Here is a 25056-nt window from a genome sequence, read left to right as displayed (position 1 = left end):
CCGAGGGCGCGGTGGCGCGAGGAGGGGCGCGCGGGGGTCTCGGGACCCGGGGCGGCCGACCCGCCCGGAGAGAGACAGCGCCGGCCGGCGCGACGGAAGAGGCAGGAAGCAGATAAGGGGAGATAATGAGGGAGAGATGGGGACACGGGGGACGAAGGGGGGGATGCAGCCTCTGCACGCGGGAGACCGAGTCCCGGAGAAAAGACGGGCAGGAAGTCCCCACCGAAGGACGGAGCCAAGCGTGGGTACCGCGTGCGCGCCAGGGCTTCGCGCGGCTCCTGGGGCGGGGGTGGGTAAAGTGGGTTGTCCTCGCAGGGGCCTGCCGCTCTGTTCCCTGCCCTCAATACTAGCTCCTGGGGACCCCACGGGGAAAAAAACCCCAGCCTCAAGGAGGCAGAGCCACAGCCAGGGTGGGAGAATACCAGCCCACCTGAGCATCCACCCAGCCCATTCTGGATACAGCCTTTCACCAGTGGTTTCACTTTCGACCTTTCTGGGGTGATTCCCAGAACTGGGGAGATGGCACTGGTGATCAGCAGTCACGGGAGGAGAAGGGAGACACGTGGTGGGACCCTTGTTTTCCTCTCCCCACTTGTACCACACTCCAACTAAGTGTCAGTGAAGACCAGCGGTGCCGCTGGGGGCGGCATCATAGCCCCTTTGTGCCACCTGGTGGCGATAAGGAAGAAAGACAAGAGCAAGTGACCTTGATGAGAAGCGGAAAGAACTTGCAAAGCACTTGCAAAGCAGCAGTTGCCTCTACCTCTGGGTCCCCATCCCTGTTCAGCCAATGAGTGAATCTACCCCTGGTCTGCCTAAGAGGAACCGTCTCCTGTCTCACCACCTGCCCCGGTGCCCTTGACCCTGCCTTTACCACTTCTGCCCTGTGTACAGTCTTCCGTTCCTCCTGCTCTGAGCAAGATTTCCCCTTCGTCCAGGGTGCTAGACTGGGGTGAGTCACTTCTCAGGCAGCAAACTCTGGGAGTGGCTGTACAGAGCGCTCAGTCACAGATGACAGGCTGAGGCTGCAGTGCCCGAGCTTTCCATGCCCCAAAGAGCCAGGCCTTTCCAGGTGAGTAGCAAGGAGATCCTTGGGTCTCTGGGGGTGGCCGGAGAAAGGGAATGATGCCAGGAGCAAGGGCAGAGGAATCCTGGATAGAGATGAGGAAGGGGAGGCAGTCCAGCTAGGTGTTTGTGGATTTCAGAGTCATTTGGGCTAAACGGAGCTACAGAGACCCTCCCTCCAACCCCTTGGTCTACAGGTGGGGACATCCAGGCCCACGAAAGGTGAAGGATGTTGCCCAGGTCACACAGTGAGCTCGCAACAGGGCCAGGCTGGAGGAGCAGGACTCTTGACTCTCAGCACCATGCTCCCTGAATGCCATCCCCCCAAGCCTCCCTCACACTCTCTTCCATTTCCTTTTCGCCTCCCCTCCTCTGGGTCCCAGTGCTCGTTCACTCCCACTCACCCCCAAATTCCAGCCACCACAACGTGGGAGGCAGGACACCTGGCTTTCCCACCCTGTGTCTGTCTTTACCTCCAGTTCAGAGAAGAAGCCCACGGGCCCTAGGGGCCACATTATTCCTCTCTGAGCCCCAGGACCCACTGTGTGTGGGGCAAACAGGCTGAGATTCCCTGGGGAGAGGGCAGCAGGATTAAAACCCTGCTCCTCACACCCCACACCCCAGCATTCTAGCCCAGGCCCCTCTCTGGGGGCTTGCCTTGCCTCTGCCTCCTGCCTCCTTTTCCTCAAAGAACACACATTTTCCACTCAGCTGGGGCCCAGGAGAGAATGAATGTGTGTCCCAAGGATGATGACTATTAGGGCAAGGCCCCTGTGGGGGATGGGGCCTCAGCCCAGCGACCACATGGCTCGCACACATGAGCCCTAACAGGACTGCCCGCGGCCAGGCAGCGTTGAGAGCATGGGCCCTGCAGGCAGGGACCTGAGTTCAAATTCTAGCTTCATCCCTTAGAGTCTGGTGACTTTGGATAGAACACTCTCTCTGAGTCCCGCCTCTCCTCGTATAAAATGGAGTTAATAACCTCCCAGGGTTACTGTGGGGACCAAATGAGACAAGGTAACAGGCAAGGGCACAGTACTTGCCTCCCAGGAACGGCTCCCTGGGAGGTGGGGAAACTCCACCATCCTCCTCCCACCCTGTGTCGCAAGAAGGAGCTGGGCTTTTCTCCTACCGGTGGACTCGCTGTGTGACCCCAGAGGTGTCACATTGTTCTTTAGGCTCTGATTCTTCCTTTGTATGAGGAGAGCGCTGGGCAGCTGCAACCGGAGGCTCCTTCCCAGGTCGGTATTCTGGACCATAGGAATCACGTCCTTCAGATACTCATGGCGGAAGAAGGGGCTGTCCTCAAGATGACCAGGGACCTGAAGGGTGAGTGTGTCCAGAGAGAGCTCTGGGACGGCACTTGGGGAGAGGTGAGGGATCTCGGGAGCCCCACTCCTCTCTGAGGTTGACGTCCCCACAGCTGCTGTCTCCGCCATCCTCCATGGCTACGGGGCTGGGCGGCAGCCGGTGACGGACGCCAGTGCTGAGCTGCACAGACTCTGCGGCTGCCTGGAGCTTCTGCTGCAGGTAGGGCCTCCCCTCCCCGTCTCTCCCATCTCTCCAGGTCCCAATAACCAGAACCGAGTGGTTTCCCAGGCGCTGAAGGAAGAGCCCCTGCCACTCTTTGGGACCACACACTACCTCGTCTCTGTGACTGTGCGTGCACACTCAGTTGTGTCCGACTCTTTGCGACCCCAAGGACTGCAGCCCACCAGGCTCCTCTGTCAATGGGATTCTCCGGGCAAGAATACCGGAGTGGGTTACCATTTCCTACTCCAGGGGATCTTCCCGACCCAGGGATCGAACCCAAGTCTCTTGCATCGCAGGCAGATGCTTTACTACTGAGCCACTGGGGCCTCCTCTCTGTCAATCGGCAAACCCTCCAGACATTTCACCTCACTCTTGGAGGGAAGTGAACCAGAGCAAGGCTAGGGTAGGGTTGGGTGGAGCTGGAGGCAGCCTCCTGCCCTAAAGACAAAGGTTTCAGAGACAAGGATGTCCCTGGGCTGGCCCTCTTCGCTGCTGGTTACAGCCCCAATCATCAGTAGCACTAGCTTTTATTGAGCACTTACTCTGTGGCCAGCTAAACCTTTTATATGCCCACCTTGTTTAATTTGGGCTTCCCTGGATGGCCCAGATGGTAAAGAATCTGCCTACAGTGCAGGAAACCCAGGTTCGATCCCTGGGTCAGAAAGAGCCCCTAGTGAAGGGAATGGCAACCCAGGCCAGTATTCTTATCTGGAGAATTCCATGGACAGAGGAGCCTGGCGGGCTACAGTCCATAGCGTTGCAAAGAGATGGACACGGCTGAGCAACTTTCTTGTTTAATTTTTCTTCACTGTGGTGCTTGATGACCAGCCCATCCCCAACCTCCCACACACATCCCCTTCCTACTTCTCTATGTGGGTGTAGATGTGTGTGGTGTGAGTGTGCATGTACGTGTAAGGTTTGTTTGTGTGTGGCGTATGTTGCGTGCCTATGTGGTCTCCTGCCAGTCTGCCCCTCAGGTGCTGCATGCCAGTCACACCAGCCTCTTCCTAAAGCACAGCAGGAAAGCACCTACCTCAGGGCCTTTGCATCTGCTGTTCCCTCTGCCTAGAATGCTCCTCACCCAGAAATTTGGATAGCACATTTTCCTTCAGATCTGGACTTGAATAACACCTCCTCAGTGAGACTTTCTTGAACCACCATAATCTACATTTTTAACACACACCACACACACATCACACACTCACACACCCCACACACATCTCACATATGTATGCACATGCCACACACTTTCCATTCCCTTTCTCTGCTTTATTTTTTCTCCTTTTCAGTCAGTGCAGTCTAATGTACTATCTGTTTTACTTATTCACTTTGTTCATTGCTATATCCCCATTCATTCTGCGATGAATGAATGAATGAGAACACCAAAGCCTCTGAAAGATCGAGCAGCTTGCTCCTGATCACACAGCCAGCTAGGGCAGACCAGGACCCTCAGCTGGCTCTGTCTGCATGAGCCCCTTCCCTGCCACCACATGCCCACTCAGCATGCTGGATGGCAGAGTGGGTTCTGGCAGGAAGCATTTCCACACTTTCCTTTCCCTCTTCTTGCTCCCAGTTTGACCAGAAAGAGCAGAAGAGCTTCCTGAGGCCTCGGAAAGACTATTGGGACTTCCTCTGTGCAGCCCTGTGGCAGCAGCGGGGGGACACGGAGCCAGTCCGCTTCGTCCACTCACAGGACAAGGTATCCAGGGTCAGGTGGCAGGGAGGCTAGCCTCGGCATGGTAGGGTCCTGCCCCTAGGCCCTTGACAAAGATGGCTCGGGGGCTGGAGGGGACACAGGCCGGCCCGAGGTCCCCCTTCTCACCCATCCCTGCTCCACTGACCATAGCAGCCCTCACCTGGTCCCCACCTGTCATTAGCCCTGCCCTCAGCACCCTTTCCTCCCACAGCCTTGAGTTCCAGGATACCCTTTCTCATCAACTATTCAGTCATTCCATCTTTTCTCCCTCTGTCCTAACACCTCCATCTGCCCACTTGTCCGCTATGCACTCTCAGCTGAAGACTCCGCTGGGGAAAGGCCGGGCCTTCATCCGCTTCTGCCTTGCCCATGGACAACTGGCCGAGTCCCTGCAGCTCTGCCTCCTGAACCCAGAACTTACCAGGTAGGTAAGAGCCTCTTTACCCCAAAAAGGATGATTTGATATCAAGGACAAATAGAGGAAGGGTTGTAAAGGGAAAGTGAAGGAAGAAAGGGCAGAGGGGGAGGTTAGAGCCCCAGTCCGGGTAGCATCGTGATGCTTGGGCCTCCTGGTCCCCAAGGCCCATAACCCTGTTCTGCAGAACCATCCCGATATGGGGTGCAGTGGAAGTGGATTCTCTGAGGTCGGGGGTGGCAATAGCACCAGAACCAAAGGCCAAGGGCGTGGGTCATTGTTAACGCAGGGAGTGGTATGGTCCCCGGAGCCCTCTGGTGTGCCCTGAACTCCGGGAAGACATCCTGGACTCCCTCTATGCTCTCAACGGGATGACCTTCGACTTGGACCTGCAGCGGCCAGACTTGGATGGGGCCTGGCCCATGTTCTCAGAGTGAGTGGGGTCAGCATGGAGGGAAGCTTCTTTTCAATGCCTGCTCGCAGTACCACCACCCGCCCAAACTAACCCTAAGTCCTCAGTCCCTAGCCCCATCTTTTCCTCCCTCCTTTATTGCTCCCTGAACTCCCTCTTCTCCACCTCCTTAGACTTCTGTCTTCCAAGTGTCATCTTAGGATGTCCCATGATGCTGCATTAAAGAGTTGCTGGATTGTTGGGGTGGAGGAGGCAATAGCAACCCACTCCAGTACTCTTGCCTGGACAATCCCATGGACGGAGGAGCCTGGTAGGCTGCAGTCCATGGGGTCACTAAGAGTCGGACACAACTGAGCGACTTCACTTTCCCTTTTCACTTTCATGCATTGGAAAAGGAAATGGCAACCCACTCCAGTGTTCTTGCCTGGAGAATCCCAGGGACGGCGGAGCCTGGTGGGCTGCCGTCTGTGGGGTCTCACAGAGTCGGATACGACTGAAGCAACTTGGCAGCGGTGGCGGATTGTTGGGAAGGATGTTGCGAAGGATGAATGGATGTTGGGATGGAATGGAAGGATGGATAGAAGATGGGATGCATGGGTAGATGAACAGAAGGAATGCATGCATCAGAGTGGAAAGTCAGGAACGCGGGAGGGTGGGTGGGATGAATGGGTGGCTGGAAAGATGGGGTATCCTGCATCCGAGGACCAAGGCCATTACTGGAGAGAGACCTAGCGTCCCCCTGCCTCTTCCACTTTCAGATCCCACTGCTCCAATTCCAGTCAGACCCGGGGAAGAAGACCCAGGAAGACCAAAGATTCCCCGAAGGAGGTGCCTCTTCCCAACCTTCACTCTAGTTGCTTCTTCTCTATCTCTGCTGGGACCCCCAGGTTGAAAAGTAACTGAGCCCTGACCCAGCTAGACAAAGACGGAGTGACCAACATGTGGACCTCAGGAGCCACAGTAGCACAGGCTTATATTCCTCAGGTGGTGAGGATATCTACCAGAGAGAGAAAGGAACCTCAGGCAGTACCTGCAGGCACATTGAGGGCCCCCGGGGGGAGGAACGCCTGGGGAGGGTGACTGGAAGCCTGTAGGAAACAGCCCAGGGAAACCACCTCTGCTGGACGGTCTGCAAACATGTCAGTTCAATTCAGAGAGTAAAGAGCCAGATTGCCTGCTTCATATCCCATCTCCATCCCTTACTAGCTATAGTCCTTGGCACAAAACTTGTCCTGCCTCATGGGGTGGGGGCGGAGGTTGTGACGATGCCTCAGCCCAGGTGCAGCACAGGGCAAGGCTCCTGCTACACGCCCACTAGGCAGTAGCTTGTGGTTCTCATCCTTCCATCGGCTCGCTTTGCACCACCATCCCGCCAGCTTCCAGGACCGGGGTGCAGATACTATAGCTCCATCTCGGACCTTAAGGAGTTCCAGATCTCTTCAGGGAGACAGACCCTAAAGGAACACATTGCAACACACATTAAATGTAGTGACCAGACACACTTAGGAACATGGGAGTGCTGAGAAGGCTTCTTGACAGAGGTGGCTCTTAGGGGCTGTTGGTCTATTTAAGCTTTCACCACAACCCTGTAAGGAGATATTATTATTCCCATTTTACAGATCAGAAAAACGAAACACAGAGAAGGCAAGTTCGGGGGGAGGGGGGAGATCAGAGGAGAGTGGTGGGAAGGACTTAGGGGAAATCAGATAGATGCAGAAGATGAAGATAAAGGAGGGAGGAAGATGCAGACTGGAGGTGAGGAAGGAAAGGGCATTGAGAAGCACTATTGTTCGCTGATGAGATGAAATCCCAGGCCTCGGGTCACCTGAGGTTGTCAACACTGAGATTCCTGGGCCCCACCCCAAATCTCCTGGATCAGACTTCTAGTGGGAGGACGCAGGAATTCATATATTTAGCAAACACACTAGATTAGGGCTGTGACTTCTCCCATGCACCAGGATGTTGAGCTGGTGCTGAGAGTGATGATGGGTTTGGGGCTTCTCTGCAGATATCAGCCACATATGGGAACTCCACAGAAATCCACCTAGAGGAGCCACATACAAGCCAAGCCAGCTGTCTGCGAGATGCACCCAGGGAAGACGGGTTGGCTGGACTTCCCAGGTCCCAGAAACACAGGCATCATCCCCACTTTTTGGAAAAGAAGAAGGAAGATCCCAGGAGCCTTGGGTGCCCCCCGAGCATGTGGGAACTAGAGGGGGAGGAGTTTCAGCAAGACCAGGAGAAAGGAGCTCCAAGGACAGGGATCTGCCTGGAGGACTCAACACCCACCATCCAGGGACAGGGGGAGGGGGCCAGAGATACCCTGAAGGAGGTGATAGGGTCAGAGGCTGAGGGCAAGGGAGCTTTGCTGGGTGTGGAGGGCCAGAGGACAGCAGAGAGGACTCATGAAGGGGAAGCAGAGGGGAGTCATATCCATAGACTGCTGGCCTCCAGCCCCAAAGGGACAACAGGGGGTGTAGTGTCATGGGGCAAGCAGGATGGGAAGGTGCCTAGTATCCCAGGGGAGCTCTGGGTCCTTCAGGGCCTGGGAACCAAGCAAGACTCCACCGCAGAGAAGCTTCAAGAGCAGACAGGAGTGATCAGTGTGACCAGGAGGGAGGAACAAGCAGAGATGGCCTTGCAGGATGTCGTCAAGGTGAGAACATTTGAGCTCCATACTTGTCTCTGCTCCCTGCTCTAACCTGGACCGTAGACAGGTGTCTTCAAGGGTGGCCCTGGGCCCCTTCTGGCCCATAGACTAATTTGTATTGGTCCACACAGAACCATTATGATTTAAGGATACCATCTGAAGTTCTTTGGTTCATCATATGAAGAACATGCATTCTTCAATTTATCACAATCCCCACCTCTCCCTATTGCCTCACACCAGGCCCACATTGTTCATCCTTGCTATCCCAGCCCCTGTAGGCATCTGAGTTTGCAATCCATTCCCAAAAGTTCTTCAGGGCAGTTGCTTGTCCTCAAGATCCATAACCCTCTTTATTGGCAGATTTCTTCCCAATATCTAAGTTCTGCTGTTGCAGGCCCCACCCACCTCATTGCTCCTGTGGCTGCTTCTCTTCGAGGTCACCCAAATTGTTTTCAAGCCTTCCTCCAACATCCTCCCTAGGCAGAGGCTTCCAGATGCTTGCCGTCAGGGACTTGGATTTTTTAGTGAAGGAAGAAATCATGGTTCCAGGCTCACCCAGGGGCACAGCCAGGCACCACAGCTCCCAGGGCTGTCCCCAGTCCTGCGCTCCCCCCAAAGCCTGTTTCACATGACCTGGGGTCTCATGGGGGTGTTTGCCAGGTCAAGTCCCGGGCTGGGGTCTCTGCCCTCCTCCTTCAGCTTCCGTTTCCTTTCACCCTGTCCCTGCCCTCAGAGCCTCAGACATGGGCTGCAGAAAACCCAGGAGCAAGCCCAGCACCAGGAGCAGCTGCTGAAGGAGCAGGAAGGGGAGCTGAAGGCACTGCAGGAGCAGCTCAGCAGGTAACCTAGGCAACCAACATCACAACCGGGTGTGGGAGCCAGGAGGCCAGGGGGCAGGAGGCTTGCATTCATGGTCATGCCAGCAAGCATCTTCTGAGCACTTCCTGTGTACCAGGTCTTGTGAGGGCACAACTTCGGGGTGCTGAGGTATACAGAACACTATTTCTGCTACCCCTTGCCAGCCCCCTCCCTCACTGGCCTCCCTAAGTAGCCCCAGGAGAGCTCTATGCGTCCCTCCCTCCCCTCACTCCCCTTTGCCACTTTCTGCTGCCTCTTCTGGGTTCCCCTCTCTCTTTTCCATCCACGAAGCGCCCCCCTCCTCCACATTCCTGCCCCACTCTCTCTCTCTCTCCCTCTTTCCCTCCGTTGCCTCTCCTTTTTCTTTTCCCTGTTGTACAATCTCTCTTTCACCCTCTTGATCATCGTCCTCGTAACTATCATCACGGAGGACATACATCCCTGGCATTCTTCCAGGTGCTTGCTCCTAACAACCTCAGGAGATCAGTCCTTCAAGAACCCCCATTTTATAGATGAGAAGGCTAAGTCTCCAAGATGCTACACAACTCACCCAACATCAGCTAGTCAGTAGAGGAGCTGAGATCCAGACCCTACAGCTGACTCCAGGCCCAGTGGGCTAAAGGCCACTCCTCAACCGGGATCCCCTATGCCTGTGTACCAGTCCCCCCCATCTCTCCCTCTCTTAGCAACCAGCACATTCATCTTCCCATCATCACATCCACCTCAGGGGTCCCAAGTGCACATTTGTCTCTGCTTTCCCCCTCAGCCTTTCATTTTCTCATGCTCTTGGTCACAATTTATTTTTAAATTATGACACCTCACGAAGTTCATCCTTGGTCTGACTCAGTCTCACCATGTGTCTTTCCCTTGGTGTCTGTGTGCCTCGGTCTGCCCGCCGGCCTTGCCCCTCCCACGTGGCTGACACCTGCCCTAACCCAGGGGAGCCTGCGTAGCTGTGATTCAGACTGAATCACAGAGCCATCTACTGACTGCTTAACAGGCACATAGAGGACTGAGACCCAGTAGCCAACTCCAAAAGGCCCCCAGGGACTCCTACCACCAGATGCTCAGCTGAGTCCTGTGGTTTTTTTTCAGCCAAGTATCCCATGATTCAGACCCTAAGTGAGTGCAGGGACCTTGCCCACCCAAGGCCATCTCTGAGGACCAAGACAGGCTTCAGGGAGATGCTGGGAGGTTCTGGAAAGACCACCTAGCCCCAGTTGCTCCCTGAGGCTGGGCAAGCCCTTGTCTCACAGCCCCCTGATCTGCCCCTGTTATCCCATCCAGCACCCAATCATTCCACAAACACTCCACATGCCCACTCTGTGCCAGGCCTGTTCTATGTGCTATGATAGTTATGATTATGAGGGTCAAGAGGGTGAAAGAGAGATTGTATGACAGGGAACCGGAAAATGAGAAGCAAACAGGAAAAGAGAGAGACGGACAGAGAGAGAGAAGATACTTTCAAGGATAAAACGCAGAATGCTTGCCCTTGTGGAGCTTACACACCAGTGGGAGAGGCAGTTAATAAACACAAGCAAATAAAATACACAGGGTGTCAGATTGTGATGAGTTCTAAGAAGAAAAAAATTAAAGCAGGAGAGAGGAATGGGAAGTGACAGGGGTGATACTTTAAATGAGGTGGCCTCACCAGGGGAGGCCTCCCTGGAAAGGTGATGTTTGAGTTAAGACCTGAAGAAGTGAGAAGGAGCCATTTGTATATGTGATAGAAGAATGTTCCAGAGAGCGGGAACGGCAGGAGCAGAGGCCCTGTGGTGGGAGTGGGCATGGCATCAGGAGTGCCACTGTAGCCCCAGCGGCAGGAAAGCGAGAGAGGATGCAGGATAAGGTCAGGTGGGTAGTGGGAAACCCTAGTGGGTCATCAGAGGACCTTGGCTTTGGCATGACTTTGAACCACTGAGTCTCCTGAGCCGAGGAGGGACATGATGTAACTCTGCTTATTAAAAATATGCTTCTCTGCATTTAAAAAACATTTCAGGGGTTTTTAGTGTATTCACAAAGTTGTGCATACACAATCAATTTTAGAATATTTTCATCACCCCAAAGAGAAACCTGGAACTCATTAGCAGACACTGCCCAGCCCCCCTTCTCCACCTTCTAGCCCTGGGCAACCACTAATCTGCCCTCTGTCTGCATAGGTGTGCCTGTTCCAGGCTGGCCTGTGCTTTCAAGGACTCACGCCCCTGGCTCCATGGAGGTAGTCTACAGGGGATCCAAGCTGGAAGTGGGGAGACTGATAAGGAAGGGGAGCTGGGATGTACTAGGGGCGATGGGGGTGCACGAGCAGCTGGATTCTGAAATCAGGCTTCCCAAGGCACTGGATGTGGGGTGAGAAAGACGGAAGTTGAGACTGACTCCAGGCCTTCAGCCTGACTAACTGGAAAGCTAGAGTCACTGTGTGGAGGAGCCGGCTGGCAGGAACAGCTCAGGCATTGGGTTTGGAGCCTGCCAAGTTCGAGACCCCTGATAGACCCCAAGTGGAGCTTTGGATGGGTGGTTGAGTCGAGTGGAGGAGAGAGGGTGGGCTGGAGAACCCACTGGAGAGTCACTGGAATGCAACAGAAGCTTCTGAGGCTGGGACAAAAATGTGCCCCTCTGCCTCCTGGGAGCCAGGAACTTAGACCCCACACCCCTGGGAAAGGAGCCATGGGCTTAGAGCTGGTGACAGTGTGTCCCCACCAGTGAGAAGGGATATGGGGCCCAGGCAGAGAGTGAACAATGTTCGTTCTGCCTCTGTCGTGGCCACGGGCGGGGAGGGCACAGCAGGGAACAGGACAGGCACATCTACTCTCAGAGGCCTGCAGAGACAGACGACAGATCAACAAATAGAAATACAGTTTTAGATAGTCAGGGGCCCTGCACGGACCAGAGAGAGAGAGGAGCATCATCTAGAATTGGAGCCAGGGAAGCGCTCTCTGAGGAGGTGACATCTGAGCAGAAATTCCAACCACAGGCAAAGCTGGACCAGGCAGGTATCTCGAGAGGAGTCCTGCAAGCAGGAGAACTGGCAGAAGCAAAGGCCCAGGAGGTGTGAGCTTGGTGACAAGCAGGCATGTGGCTAGAGCAGAGACCTCCACGTGCTCTAGAGGCAGGGTCGTGAACAGGAGGGTCTCAGGGTCTGACTTGGGTTTCTGAAGGATGGCTCTGATGGGGAGAATGGACTCAGGATGGGCAGGGTGCAGAGCCCCAGGCTAGACCCACAGGGGAGACGCAGCAGGCCCCAGAGCAGACCAACCCAGGGCTATAAAATTATACCTGGGCTTTCCATACCCGCTTCCTGGCTTTCTGACTGTGTGGCCCTGGGTCCCTCTTCAGCCTTAGGTCCCTGATTTGCAAAAGGAGATGATTGACTCTCTTCCAGCTCAGATGCTCTGTGAGATCTTTCCAAGCAGATCTGCCCTCTGGGTTAACCTCAAAGCAGAAGGGATTAGGACAGGTACGAGTGGAAGATATTCAGATGGGGAACTACGTAAATATCCCTTCTTCCCCCCGTCTTGGGTGGCAGCACTGAGCTCCCCAGAGGCTGCCGCAGGACCGTAAGGATCCATCCCACTCTCCTACCTGCTGTCCACTCAACCCTGGTGCCACAAACCACTGGTGACTAGGGTCCTGCATGCATGCAAGTGTGGGGAGGCAAGAGATTAGAGCTAGGCAGGCCTCTCTCAGATTTCTGCTCCCTCCACTCATCAAGTTATGTGACCCTGGGCAAGTGTTACTCCCTCTCTAAAAGTCTGTTTTCTTCCCTGTAAAGTGATGATCATATCACCTGTCACATAAATTTGTGAAAGTTCAATGAAACAAGGCCATAAAGCACCAAGCTCAGTGCCAGGCACATAGTAGATTCTCAATAGACTTTAATTCCCTCCGTGTTAAGAGAGCACACCTCTTGCCCTAGGAGTGTCTGTGGTGGTGGTGGTTTAGTCTGTAAGTCGTGTTCGACTCTTGCAACTCCATGAACTGTAGCCTGCCAGACTCTTCTGTCCATAGGATTTTCCAGGCAAGAATACTGGAGTAGGTTGCCATTTCCTTCTCCAGGGGATCTTCCCGACCCAGGAATCAAACTCTATTCTCCTGCATTGCAGGCAGATTCTTTACAGACTGGGCTATGGAGGGAAGCCCTTAAATACTTAAAATTCTTCAGTAGTTTCCATGGCACTGAGATCAAATTCCGCTCCTCCTGGAGCACTGAGGACTGCTACCTACCTCCCGCCTCACCTCCTGCCTCCCCACCCCACTTCAACCCCTGTATAGCGTTGGCCAAAAACTCATACAGGTTTTCCCTTAAAGCTTATAAAAACCCAAACAAACTTTTTGGCCAACCCAATAGTTTCGCGTGTCCTTCTTTCATTTCCTCAAACAAGCAAGTTCTTCCCAACTTGCGGAACTTGGCATGTCCCTTTCGCTGGCTCTGCAAGGCTGCTTTCTTGTCTTTCAGATCTGCTTAAAGGTCACCCTGTCTAAGACCTCCTGAGTGCTCCCTCAGCTCTGCGTCTCTGCCCTTCCTTTGTCATTGTCACACACTTAATTATCTTATTGGTCCATCACTCATTTTGACCACTGCCCCAAACATGCTATAAGCTCCACCAAGAACCTTAGGCATTGCTATATTTCCGGCACCTAACACAGTCACTGGCACACAGTAGGTGCTTAATTTCTTGCCTGGAGAATCCCATGGTCAGAGGAGCCTGGCGGGCTACAGTCTATGGGGTCACAAAGAGTCGGATACAACTGAAGTGACTTAATAACAGGAGCTTAATAAATCTTCCCTCTATCCGCAAAGACAGTGACTAACCACAGTGGTCACATTAGGGCCTGCGCTGCCCACACCAGAGGCCCTGGGATCACTGGGCAAGTAACTTAGCTTAGGAATGTGAAATCCTAATACTAAGAAACGAAGAGGCTGAGGGCTCGAGTGTTTGTTAAGTCACTCTTCCCTACGGCTGCAGGGACTGGCCTTTCTGGATTTTGGTGGCTAGCTGTTGTCCATCTGATGTCATGGCTCACCCAGTTTTCCTCCCTGCAGCATGCTATGGCAGAAATTCTTAAATTAATAATTCAATTCATTGTCAAGCCTCTTCCCCTAGGGGCATGTGTACACACACAAACATACACACACACACACACACACACACACACACACACACACACACACACACACACCCAGAGGTCACAGAACAGACACCACCATTACAACACCCACCTGTCTGAACAATGGAGTAGGAGGTGGGGGCCTGGAGCTAGGACCTTTTTATTTCTAGTCCATTAGATTTCTTAGAAACTTCTAGGAAGCCACTAAGACAAAAGGAAAAGGCAAGAATAGAACTGAGGAGTTTCCAAGCCCAAACTGAAACAGAAATTTAAGAAAGCCATATGTTTAATATGACTTTTTTTTTAACTGAAAAGACAATGTAATGCAATGTTTCAAAATATTTTAAAGCCAAAAAGTCACTTCAAATCCTACATCACTTACAGCTCTCCTCAAACACCACAGCTGTTTTCAGCTGGCGCTGCCCATTCAGCCTGTGTGCCCAGACACCCACTTCCCCCCAGAGATCAGCCAGGATTATGAGCATGCCTTTCCAGAAAATTATACTTTAAAATGAAGGAGAAGGAAAACAATTGAAAGTATTGGCTTGTTCTCTCTAAAGTTACATGCAAGGCTAGACCCTGTTTTCATTGCTCTGATCGATTGATGAGTCAGTCTGTAGGTGTCAGGTCACACAGTGTTTTGTTTGGTGTGATGTGTGTGTTGGGTGGTGAGTGTATGTGGTGTGTCGTAGGAGCTATTGGTGTGTGATGTGTTGTGAGTATGTGTGAAGTATGTGCATGTGTGTGATGGTGTGCGAGCTGTGTGTGTGTGATGTGTTATATTGTGAGTGTGTATGTCTAGTGGGGGTGTGGCATAGGTATATGTGATGTGTGTGGTATGTGTGTAGTGTGTGTGTGCTGTGTTGTGAGTGTTGGTGGTATGTGTGTATGGCATCTAGTGGTGTGTGTGCCTGTGTGTGTTGTGAATGTGTGTTTTATGTAGTGTGTGTGCGCCATTGTGAATGTATGGTGTGTGGTGTGTTATGTGGTGTGTGTATAGAGTGTGTAGTGTGTGTGCACTACGTTGTAAGGGTCTTCAGTGTATGTGTGTGTGGTGTCTAGTGTGGTGTGTGCCTGTATGCATTGCGATTGTGTGTTATATGTGGTGTGTGTGCTGTGTTATGAATGTATGGTGTGTGTGCTGTGTAGTGACTGTGTGTGGTGTATGTGTGTGTGGCGTCTAGTGTGGTGTGTGTGCCTGTATATGTTGTGAATTTTTATTCTATGTGGTGTGGGTGTGCTATGTCATGAATGTATGGTGTGTGGTGTGTTATGTGGTGTGTGTATAGAGTGTGTAGTGTGTGTGCACTATGTTGTAAGGGTCTTCAGTGTATGTGTGTGTAGTGTCTAGTGTGGTGTGTGTGCCTGTTTGTGTTGCAATTGTGTGTCATATGTGATGTGTGTGTTGTGTTGTGATTGTATGGTGTGTGGTGTGTGCATGTAGTGTGCGGTGTATGTGTGCTGTGTTCTGAGCGTGTGTAGTGTATGTGATGTCTAGTGCGGCGCGTGCCCCTGTGTGTGTTGCAGATGTGTGTCATATGTGATGTGTGTGTTGTGTTGTGATTGTATGGTGTGTGGGGTGTGCATGTAGTGTGCGGTGTATGTGTGCTGTGTTCTGAGCGTGTGTAGTGTATGTGATGTCTAGTGCGGCGCGTGTCCCTGTATGTGTTGCAATGGGTGTTGTATGTGGTGCATGCATGCTGTGTTGTGATTGTATGGTATGTGGGGTGTTATGTGGTGTGTGTGTATAACCTGTAGTGTGTGTGTGCTATGTTGGGAGTGTGTTCAGTGTGTGTGTGTGTAGTGTCTAATATAGTGTGTGTGCCTGTGTGTGTTGCGGTTGTGTGTTATATGTGGTGTGTGTGTGCAGTGTTGTGATTGTATGGTGTGTGTGTGCACTTCGGCTGCGGGGGCACCAGCAGCTTCCTGAGTGGGGCTCCTGTCACTCAGCCCGGCTCAGACACACACGCTGCGCCGGCCCCCCAGAATTCAGCCCTCCTCTGTGCCCAGGTGTCAGGAGGAGAGGGCCCGGCTGCAGGCGGAGCTGGAGCAGAAGCGACGGGAGGCTGAGAGGAAGGACGTCATGTACGAGAAGGAGCTTGGCGGGCAGCGGGACCTGGTCCGAGCCATGAAGAGTCGGGTGCTGGAGCTGATTCAGTAAGGGCGGGACCCGGGGGTGGGGTGCAGGAGAGGGCATAGTGTCAGGCATGCCCTCTGGACCTTCATGTATACCAACTCATTTCCTTCTTTCAGCCACCTCTGCTGTTATCCCCATGTCACAGATGAGAAAACTGAGGGTCAGAGAGGCTGACTTGGCTACCAAGGACACACAGCGTACAAATTGCAGAGTCCTCTGCCTCTAAGGCAAGCCCCCCTACAACTCCCACAAACACATGCACCAACCAAGGTTAGGAGAAGGGAAAGGAGCCCAGAGGTTAGCTGGGAGGTAATCTCATGTCTTATACCTGCCTGCCTGCTGGACTTCCTCAGACCACTGGGCCTGTGGCCTGTCCTGGATCAGCTGTCCTGAGTTCCAGAGGCTGAGCTCACCAGGATTCATCCCAAACCACTAAACTCGCTGAAGGATAGGAGGAAATGCGTAAAACCTGCTTTCTACCCTTAGGTCCAGTGAGGAGGTAATTCCCAGATACACAATGTTCTCTCACCTCGTTCAGAAAATACGAGACTGTTGCACTCAGGTTCCCTTAGAACTGGAAGGCTGCTGAGGGATTACCTAGAAATAAATCCTCTTGCACAAAATCCAAGTGATTAAAGGTGAGACAAGGGAGAGATCAGCCAGGAAAGAAAGAAGAATTTAAGGAATAATCTCCCCTGAGGAGCTGTCAACTAGGAAGAAGCTAATAAAAAATTAGCTATATATCTCATAAAAGAATTTAAGGTGGCTAACAATAAGACATATAGACAGAGGGAGGGAGACATATATATATATACACACACACATATGATTGTTAAAGAAAAATAGAAGATTTCCTGAAAGATGAAAAAGATACTCTTGAAGTATCAGGTTTAAAACTTAACTCTGAACATCTTGGTAGCAGGATGAAAAAGAGAAATGCAGAAAGTTTCACCATCCATTCAAAGGAGCAATACCAGTTCACCAAGAGAGACAAATGTTTTTCCTCGTGCTAAAGAAATTAATCACAAGGTCACAAGCCACATTGTACAATGTCCTTCCCAGAAGCATTATGGAAGACATGACCCTAAGCCAAAAAAAAAAAAAAGAGGGTGAGGCAAGAAGGTTGACTTCTGTGTCAAGATGGTAGACTGGCCACATGTGAGTTACTTAGTTTAGTCGCTCAGTCGTATCCGACTCTGCGACCCCATGGACTGCAGCACACCAGGCCTCCCTGTCCATCACCAACTCCCAGAGTTTACTCAGACTCCTGTCCATTGAGTCAGTGATGCCATCAAACCATCTCATCCTCTGTCATCCCTTCTTCTCCCGCCTTCAATCTTTTCCCAGCATCAGGGTCTTTTCAAATGAGTCAGTTCTTCACATCAGGTGACCACACATTATCCAGCCTCTCTCCTGAGATCTCACTAGAATGATTGTAAAGAAATAAAACAGAGAGAAAGTTGGAGGAGCCAACCACGAGTGAGAGATAATAGCTAATTTCCAGAAGCCAGAAAATAGATGGAGAAGTGGATACTGAATTTAGCCCAAGTTAGTACTCCAGGGTCCAGAGACACCAAGAACACAGGTGGCAGAAGGGAGAAGTGGGGCAGAAACTGGGAAAATTTACTGATAAAATCATTAGAAAGAGCAGTGTCCGTCCTGCTCTATACAGCTGTGGAGTGTACAATGTACAGTACCTTCTGCCTGCTTCCCCAACTACAGAACATCTAAGAGTGAGGGGTCTATCATCAGGCAAATAATTAAAAGTTGATGTGGCAGGTAGCACCCTGCCCAATCTGCCCTAAAGTGAGGCTACTAGGCAGCCATCCCCATCTATGCCTTAGAGCTCTAACAGCTTTTATCACCTCTTTATTAAACATGAAATGACAACCGAGGATCCCCAGACAAGTGAGGAGAGCCTAGAAAATAGAGGGGAGTGACAAAGATAAACAAACAAAAAAGATCCATCGTCCATGATGCTATGAAAAACAACCATCAAAAGATGAGAAACATTCTTGGAAATTAAAAATATGATTACTGAAATGTTTGAATTCACTCGGATTGGAAAAGAAAGATGAGGCAGTCTCTCAGAAACTATAATGAAAGCACAGATAAATGAAGACATGAGAGAAATAGAAACACAGAGAATCAATCCAGGAGTTCTAATAACTTCTCCAACTGACAGGAATTCCAAAACAGGAGAGAATAAAAAGGAGGTGATTATCCAATAAAAATACGAGATACGTTTCCAGTTCTGATGGGAGTAGTTTTTCAGATTTAAAGATTTTACTGAGCAACCAGCATAATAAAGGAAAGGTGCAGGGTAAACCACGTTTAGATACATCATTGTAATATTTCATTAAAACAAAGATAAGGAGAATATCCTAAAAGACAGGTCCACTATAAAAGAAATAGAACCCAACAAATTCTAAGGGTTCAGAGACGTAGGTTTCAATGGTTAAGACGCAATGGTGTAATGCTTTCAAGTTCTCAGAAAAACTGGCATTTGCCCTTGAATTCTACATCCAGCCAAACTATGAAGCAAGTGGGGAGGTGGTGGAGGGAAGACATTTTTCAGATAGACAGGTTACATAAAATTCACGTCCCACACAGACCTTCTTCGGAAGTTAATTAAGGATGTGCTCCAGAGAAACAAGGAAGTAAGCCAAGAAAAGAGAAGATGTGGAACTCAGGAATAGTAGCTCTAGCCCATGAGGAAAGGAAAGGGAATTCCCATGATGACCAGTGAGCAGCAAGCCCAGGAAGTAGTCAGTTCAGACTACAGCAGAAGTATGGAGCGCCCAGGAGGGAGGTCTCAGGAGAGAAAAAGCTTCAGTAGAATATCTGAGATGATGAAGAAGGGGGTGGGTGCGGATGAGGCTATGTTAAATGCAAGTCATGCAAGGAGCAAAGAAAAGTCATTAGAAAGTTCCAGAAAAATAAAATTTCCAAGAAAAGAAATATCACAGAACACAGCTCCAGGTGACACAATATATTTATATATTGTCTAATAATGTAAATACTGTTCATTGATTATTTTCAATATTAGAATCAATCTAAAGGTAAAGCACAGAAAACAGTTATAATTATAGAACAAACCTGTTACTACCTAAACAGTGTCAAGTATACAATAGGATCCAACAGGAATTCCTGTGAAGATGGAAATGTTCTGCATTTGCCATGTCCAATATGGTAGCTACTAGGAGGAGAAGGGGACGACAGAGGATGAGATGGCTGGATGACATCACCGACTCAATGGACATGAGTTTTAGTAAATTCCGGGAGTTGGTGATGGACAGGGAGGCCTGGCGTGCTACAGTCCACGGGGTCACAAAGAGTTGGACACGACTGAGCAACTAAACTGAACTGAGTCCCTGGTAGCACCTGAGTACCTCAAAAGTGACTGGTGCAACTGAGAAACTGAAATTTTAAGTTTATTTAACTTTAAGTTAAATAAACTCCTGATATCACTTATATGTGGAATCTAAAATATACAACAAACCAGTGAATAAAACAAAAAGAAGCAGACACAGATATAGAGAACAAACTAGTGGTTTCCGGTGAGAAAAGGAGAGGAGGGAGGGGCAATACAGGGGTAGGGGACTTTTTTAAAGGAAGTTATTATGGCATTATTGTGTATGTGAAACTTTTGAAAATTGTAAAGTACTGTAGAATTTAAAGAATCTTTCATTCAATAAAAATAATAATAAGACAAAAAGTTAAACATATACCTAAATATCCACATATGGCTAATGGCCACCATATTGGATGTTGCAAGAGTAGATGACAAATTAGGAGGTGGAGAAGGAGGAGCGCTGAAGAGAAGGGATGCTGACACCATCTTATTACAGAATGGCAGTTGTATGATGCTGTCTATAGTTAAAAGACAACAACAGTTAATGAGTGAGAAATAAATGTGTGGGTATATTCTATAAAATTCCAGTAGTAACCAAAAAAGGAACCAAAAATGGAGACATAACTGCATTGAGAGGAAGGAAGAGTTAGTAAGGATGGTAATAATTAGGCTGTATCCTGTGATATCAAGGAGCTCTATGAAAGATACTCTCTCTTGATAAATCAAGGTGGAGGAATATGAGTGCATTACTTAAATATGGAAGTAATATCAAGGGAAAAAACCTAAAGGATGTAAGAAGTGGTTTGCCACTGAGAATGGGAAGGAGGTATATTGATTTCCTTTTGATATAATTCCTTCTGGACTGTTCAGTGTTTAAATCATGTTCAGTGTGTGTCATTTTGGTAAAAATGTTAAGCAACCCACATTCTTAAACATTCTTAAAAAAAAAAAAAAAAACAGTGAGGATAGTTTTGCGGGAGCATGAACATACATAACTACAAAGCAGTTTGTACTGAGTGCCAAACAAAACTAATAGGCGTTATATGCTATAGGAAGCTGGGGCTAGAGCCCCCTGGGGCCTTTCGGGATCAGGGGGCATTTCTTGAAGGAGGCGGGATATGAACAAATTCTTAAATAATGGGTCAAGATTATGTTGGGTGAAGGCAGCCTGCGTGTCATCACCCATCTCCCCAGAAAAACTGGAGACTCACTGATCTCTCCTGTGTGTGTGTCTCATGTCCCTTCACTTGTCTGCGTCTTTCTCCCTCACTGTGTCTCTTTCTTGGTCTCTCCGTCTTGCTCCGTATGTCTCTCTCTCTGTGGCTCTGTCCCTGTCTGTGTCTGCATTTTCCCCCTGTTCTTTCTCCCTCCCTCCACAATGATCCCCCTGTCTCCTCTGTGTGTCTGTCTCCATCTCCAACTCCCTGACTTCCTTTCTCTCTCTCTCTGAGTGCCTGTATCTCTTTCCCTCGCTGTCTCCCTCTCCATTTCTGGGTCTCTGTCTTTCTGCTCCGCCATTTCGCATCTCCTTCTGTCTCTCTGTGTCTATCTCTGAGTGACTTCCTCTGTCTCTCCCTCTTTGTCACTGTGTGCCTGTTTCTATTTCTCCATCTGTGCATCTCCATCTTTCTCTCTTCCTCTATCATCTTCTTCCTCTCTCTCTCTGTCTGTGTGTCCCACCTCTACTTGCCCATCAGAGAGAAAGATACCCTGTGGCAGAAAGTCCAGCATCTCTCTTCTGTGGCCCCTGGATGCTGTGTCGTCTGCAGCAAGATCTTTGGCCGGTTGTCTCGGCGGTACCCATGCAGGTAATGGGTGGGGTACAGAATCCTTCCTTGGGACAGCCCAGTTTCCACCAGCCCACAGCCCCGTGCCCACTCCAGAGAAGGGAGAGACACAGAAACTAGGCATTTGGTGAAAGGCCACTTGAAGCTGGCCACTCTTTTTACCCAATACTTAACAGAGACATGAGCAAGAACTGTAGAAAGGAATGGACTTGAGCAAGACGGGACGGGGTTACCCTTCCAGGAGCTGACTGCTTAATCAACCAGCTAATCTCATCTGGGAAGAGAGTTCTTGTCCAGAGGAAGCTGCTGTCCTCACCTTGCCCTGGGAACATGGTGAGAGGGCAGACAGCAGGAGAAAGGACAGTGGGCCATCAGGAGAGCCTGCCATCTGGAGGACCCGGGAAGGGTGGGGCATCAGGGCACCTTTTAGGGAAGAGAAGGCCTCCGGAGGTAGACCCGGGCCATTCAGCTAGAAGATGAGAAATGCAGAGACAGACACAAAGATGCGCGAACTTCATGACCCACCCCCGTATGCACCCACGTGCACCCACGCTTCTGCATCTGCTCCCCAGGCTCTGCGGAGGCCTGGTTTGCCATGCCTGCTCTGTGGACTACAAGAAGAGAGAGCGCCACTGCCCACCCTGCTCCCAGAGGAGAGACGCCCAGGTTCTCTGACCGAGACCCATCCAGGACTGGCTGCTCCATCCCACCCGACTCCTCCCCTTGGCCCTTGCCGGCCCTCTGGTCTGACCAGTCCTGCCGTCTAAGGCAGACAGCGCTTGAGTGGACAGACCGTGGTGTGGAAGGTGGAAGGAAAGAGGTTCTAACCCTGCATCTCCCACTGATGAGCTAGGTGACTTTGGCAGAGCTGTCAGGCTTTTCTCGTACCATGAGAGAGTGGGCGCCATAGTGGTCTAAAGTCCCTTCAGGCTCAGAACGTCTTGTCCAAGAATAAGACCTGGCAGTCCAGGTGTTTCCCTTCCACCCTCATTCCTCAGTCAGCCCACCCTTCACGACATGGGGAGCTTCCTGTCTGGAGTCTGCTTTGGGGGGTCTATGTTGTATTTTATTTTTAACAGCTTTCTTCAGGTACTATTAACATAGAATACACTTTACATAAAATCTGATGCGTTCTGTCTTTAATATACACCCTGAAGCCATCACTGTATTCAAAGTAACAGACACGTCATCCTCAGCCCATTTCCTTGTGCCCTTTGTCATCTCTATCCCCAGCCTCTCTTCATCCCCAGGCAACTACTTACTTGCTTTCTGTCACCAGAGACTAGTTTGCACTTTCTAGAATTTTGTACAAAAAGAATCATACAGTATGCACTTTTTATTATCTGCCTTCTTTCACTCGGCATAATTATTTTATCATAAAATACTGTTGAGTAGTAATTCCACTGCATGGATATACTGAATTGGTTTACACATTCAGCTGTTGCTGATACTTGGGTTGTTTCCAATTTGAGGTTATTACAAGTAAGTTTCTTCTCATCACATGTGTACATATAGTTGTGTAGAGATATACCTTTATTCCTCTTGGGTAAATACCTAGGCATGAAATGACAAGGTATGGTAGGTATATGTTTAAGTTTTAAGAAATGGCAGAGTTACTTCCCAAAGAGATTATATTAATATGTCATACCTTCTCACCGACAGGGTGCAGGAGTACCAGTTACTCCCCAGGGCATCTGGTTTGGTGGGCTTGAGGGGAGGCTTGAGGCTCTCTGCCCTTTCCTTCTAACCACTGCAGTGACTTGGTGGGTCCAAGTTCTGAGCACTTCAGAAGAAGGGGCTGAGTCTAGGTGACTCTCTCGGCAGTGCTTCTACAACTAGGCTTCAATACTAAAGACAGTTGATAAGGACACTTGTAGCTCCATGGTATGAGATCGTATCCCCTGCCTGCTCAAGAAGTCTTTCCCGACTTATGGTTACTCAGTAGGAGTTCCCTGGTGCCTCAAACAGTAAAGAACTCATCTGCAATGCAGGAGACCCAGCTTCGACCCCTGGGTCAGGAAGATCCCCTGGAGAAGGGAATGGCAACACACTCCAGCCTTCTTGCCTAGAGAACCCAATGGACAGAGGAGCCTGGTGGACTACAGTCCACGAGGTCACAAAGAGTCGGACATGACTGAGCCACTAGGCCCACACACAGTGGTCATCCAGTTATGGTACTTCTGAGAACGCTGTTTCAGATGAGGTGTGGACTCCGTTCTGTGGCTAGGTGATTAGCTGCCCTACTTGGGCTATAGGGCAGACTTGACAATCTCAAAGAGGCATGCTACTCCTGGCCCCTCTGCCTCAAACAGACTGCCAAAGCCTCTGCAGTGGTTGAGCAACCCTGTGGCTCTGACCAGAGCCTGCGGACCGCCTCTCGGGGTCAGGGCCGCCCAGATTGCATCCCATTACCATCTCAGGGAGGAAGAATTTTGCAACAGCAGTTCCTGCCCTGGAGAGCTGGTGAGAACTTCTCCTTAACAGGGGCAGCAGCAAGGTTGGCGCGGGGGGTGGGGAGGGCAGGGAATGGAGGGAGTGAGGGGCAGAGCTGGGGCTACAGGAGCAAACAGGGCAATAGGATCACCCCTGCCCTAAAGGACAGTGGTCCCTTCCTGGAGGCTAGACTTGCTCAGATACTTTTGTTAGGGCCAGTTCTTATTATAGCAGAAGACATCATATTCTAGTAGGACCTCTAGCGAGGAGCTCAGACCTACATGATGAACTGGTGGGGGAGAGGGAACCCAGCAGAAGCCTATGTTCTAAGAAGAGGCAAGATGCTCTGGGAAGAGAACTCAGGAGGAAATCAGGGGCCAGGTATGGGGGAGCTTGACTGCCTTCCCTTATTTGGGAGAGATGGAAGGGCAATGCTGAAGACCAGCCTCTAGCTCAATACTGCCCCCCAAAGAGTCCCCACCAAGTCCAACAGAGAGCACAGAAGCTCCACAAAGATGTTGGGAAGCTTGTTAGATCCTGGGGACCCTCCAGCCAAAGATTCCACAAGGGTCACCATAGTCCATCCCAGAGCATGGCACTGTGAGGGCACCAGTCCACCAGAAAAGAGCCCAGGGCACAGGTCTAGCCCAGTAGCACCAGAGGCACACCTAGGGGATGCCTCCAACAGATTCCCCCATGTTCCTGGGGAGCAGTCTACTGGCAATAAGCCTTGCACGAACACACGGGTCTGAGCCAGTGCAATCTGGGTTATCACTGTTGATGTGACTTTGTTTGTGCTCACAGGCTGGGGGTGCCATGGGAAATTTGGGTGACATAATTATTTCTTTAAATCAGGTATCACTCCAATGCACCAACATACATCAGTTTTCTCACTCTGTCAGTTTTTTCAGTGCTCAACAAAACAATATCAAGCACCTAGATGTGCCAAACTGTGTGGGATAGCTTTGGGGAGACAAAATTTCATATACATATAAATCCTTCTTTCAAGAACCTCGCAGCGTGGAGGAGGAAGCAGTCAAACTGATGTTTATAAATCCCTGAAATTGATGCCATCGTAGAGGTAAGCCCGGGGATGCAGAGAAGCACAGAGAGGGGTGACAGAGCGTGGAGGTGACATCAGGGCTGAACTGAAAAGGAGAGATGGCTGGCCGGCCCAGGAAGGTGGGGAAGAGGGAACAGGAACTGTGTGCCAAAGCCCAAGAGGAACCAGAGCAGCCGTAGTGGGGGAACTGCGAGTTGTTCCCTGTGGCCGGAGTTAAGTATTCCAGAGGGCATGGGTAGAAATAAGGCAGGAGAAGCATCAGAGGCAGGGGCACCAGGTGCCCAGGTCAGGAATTTGACACTGACTGAGGGCAACGGGGGTCCCTGAAGGGTTGTAAAAGGGAAAGAAGGTGATCAAACTCACATTTGAGGCAAATGGTTCTGACAGAGAGTGGAGGATGGATTGAGGGGGGAAGACTTAAGGCAGAGAACATTTAGGAAACTAGTGATTTGGTCATGGTGGTAGCAGCAGCAGCAGGAACCAACAGTGCCAAGAGCCATTCTAACTGTTTTGTAAATATAGACTCATTTAATTCACATGAAA

The 25056-nt window shown here is 50.6% G+C and overlaps 1 protein-coding gene across 1 annotated transcript; it reads left to right on the top strand.

The window, feature by feature from the left end:
* Nucleotides 1-961: 961 nt before the first annotated feature.
* RUFY4 (RUN and FYVE domain containing 4) lies at nucleotides 962-21800 on the top strand. The gene is made up of 12 exons (XM_065927662.1): nucleotides 962-1072; nucleotides 2244-2394; nucleotides 2489-2595; nucleotides 4172-4297; nucleotides 4612-4718; nucleotides 4999-5142; nucleotides 5880-5949; nucleotides 7130-7777; nucleotides 8505-8611; nucleotides 15749-15895; nucleotides 20928-21038; nucleotides 21590-21800. Exons 1-12 carry the CDS (start codon nucleotides 1046-1048, stop codon nucleotides 21690-21692), a joined length of 1848 nt encoding a protein of 615 aa, XP_065783734.1. The 5' UTR covers nucleotides 962-1045; the 3' UTR covers nucleotides 21693-21800.
* Nucleotides 21801-25056: the final 3256 nt, after the last annotated feature.

The sequence above is a fragment of the Muntiacus reevesi genome, chromosome 3 (genome assembly GCF_963930625.1).
Source record: "Muntiacus reevesi chromosome 3, mMunRee1.1, whole genome shotgun sequence".
In the NCBI taxonomy this organism is placed as follows: Eukaryota; Metazoa; Chordata; class Mammalia; order Artiodactyla; family Cervidae; genus Muntiacus; species Muntiacus reevesi.
This window is presented reverse-complemented; position numbering and strand designations above follow the sequence as displayed.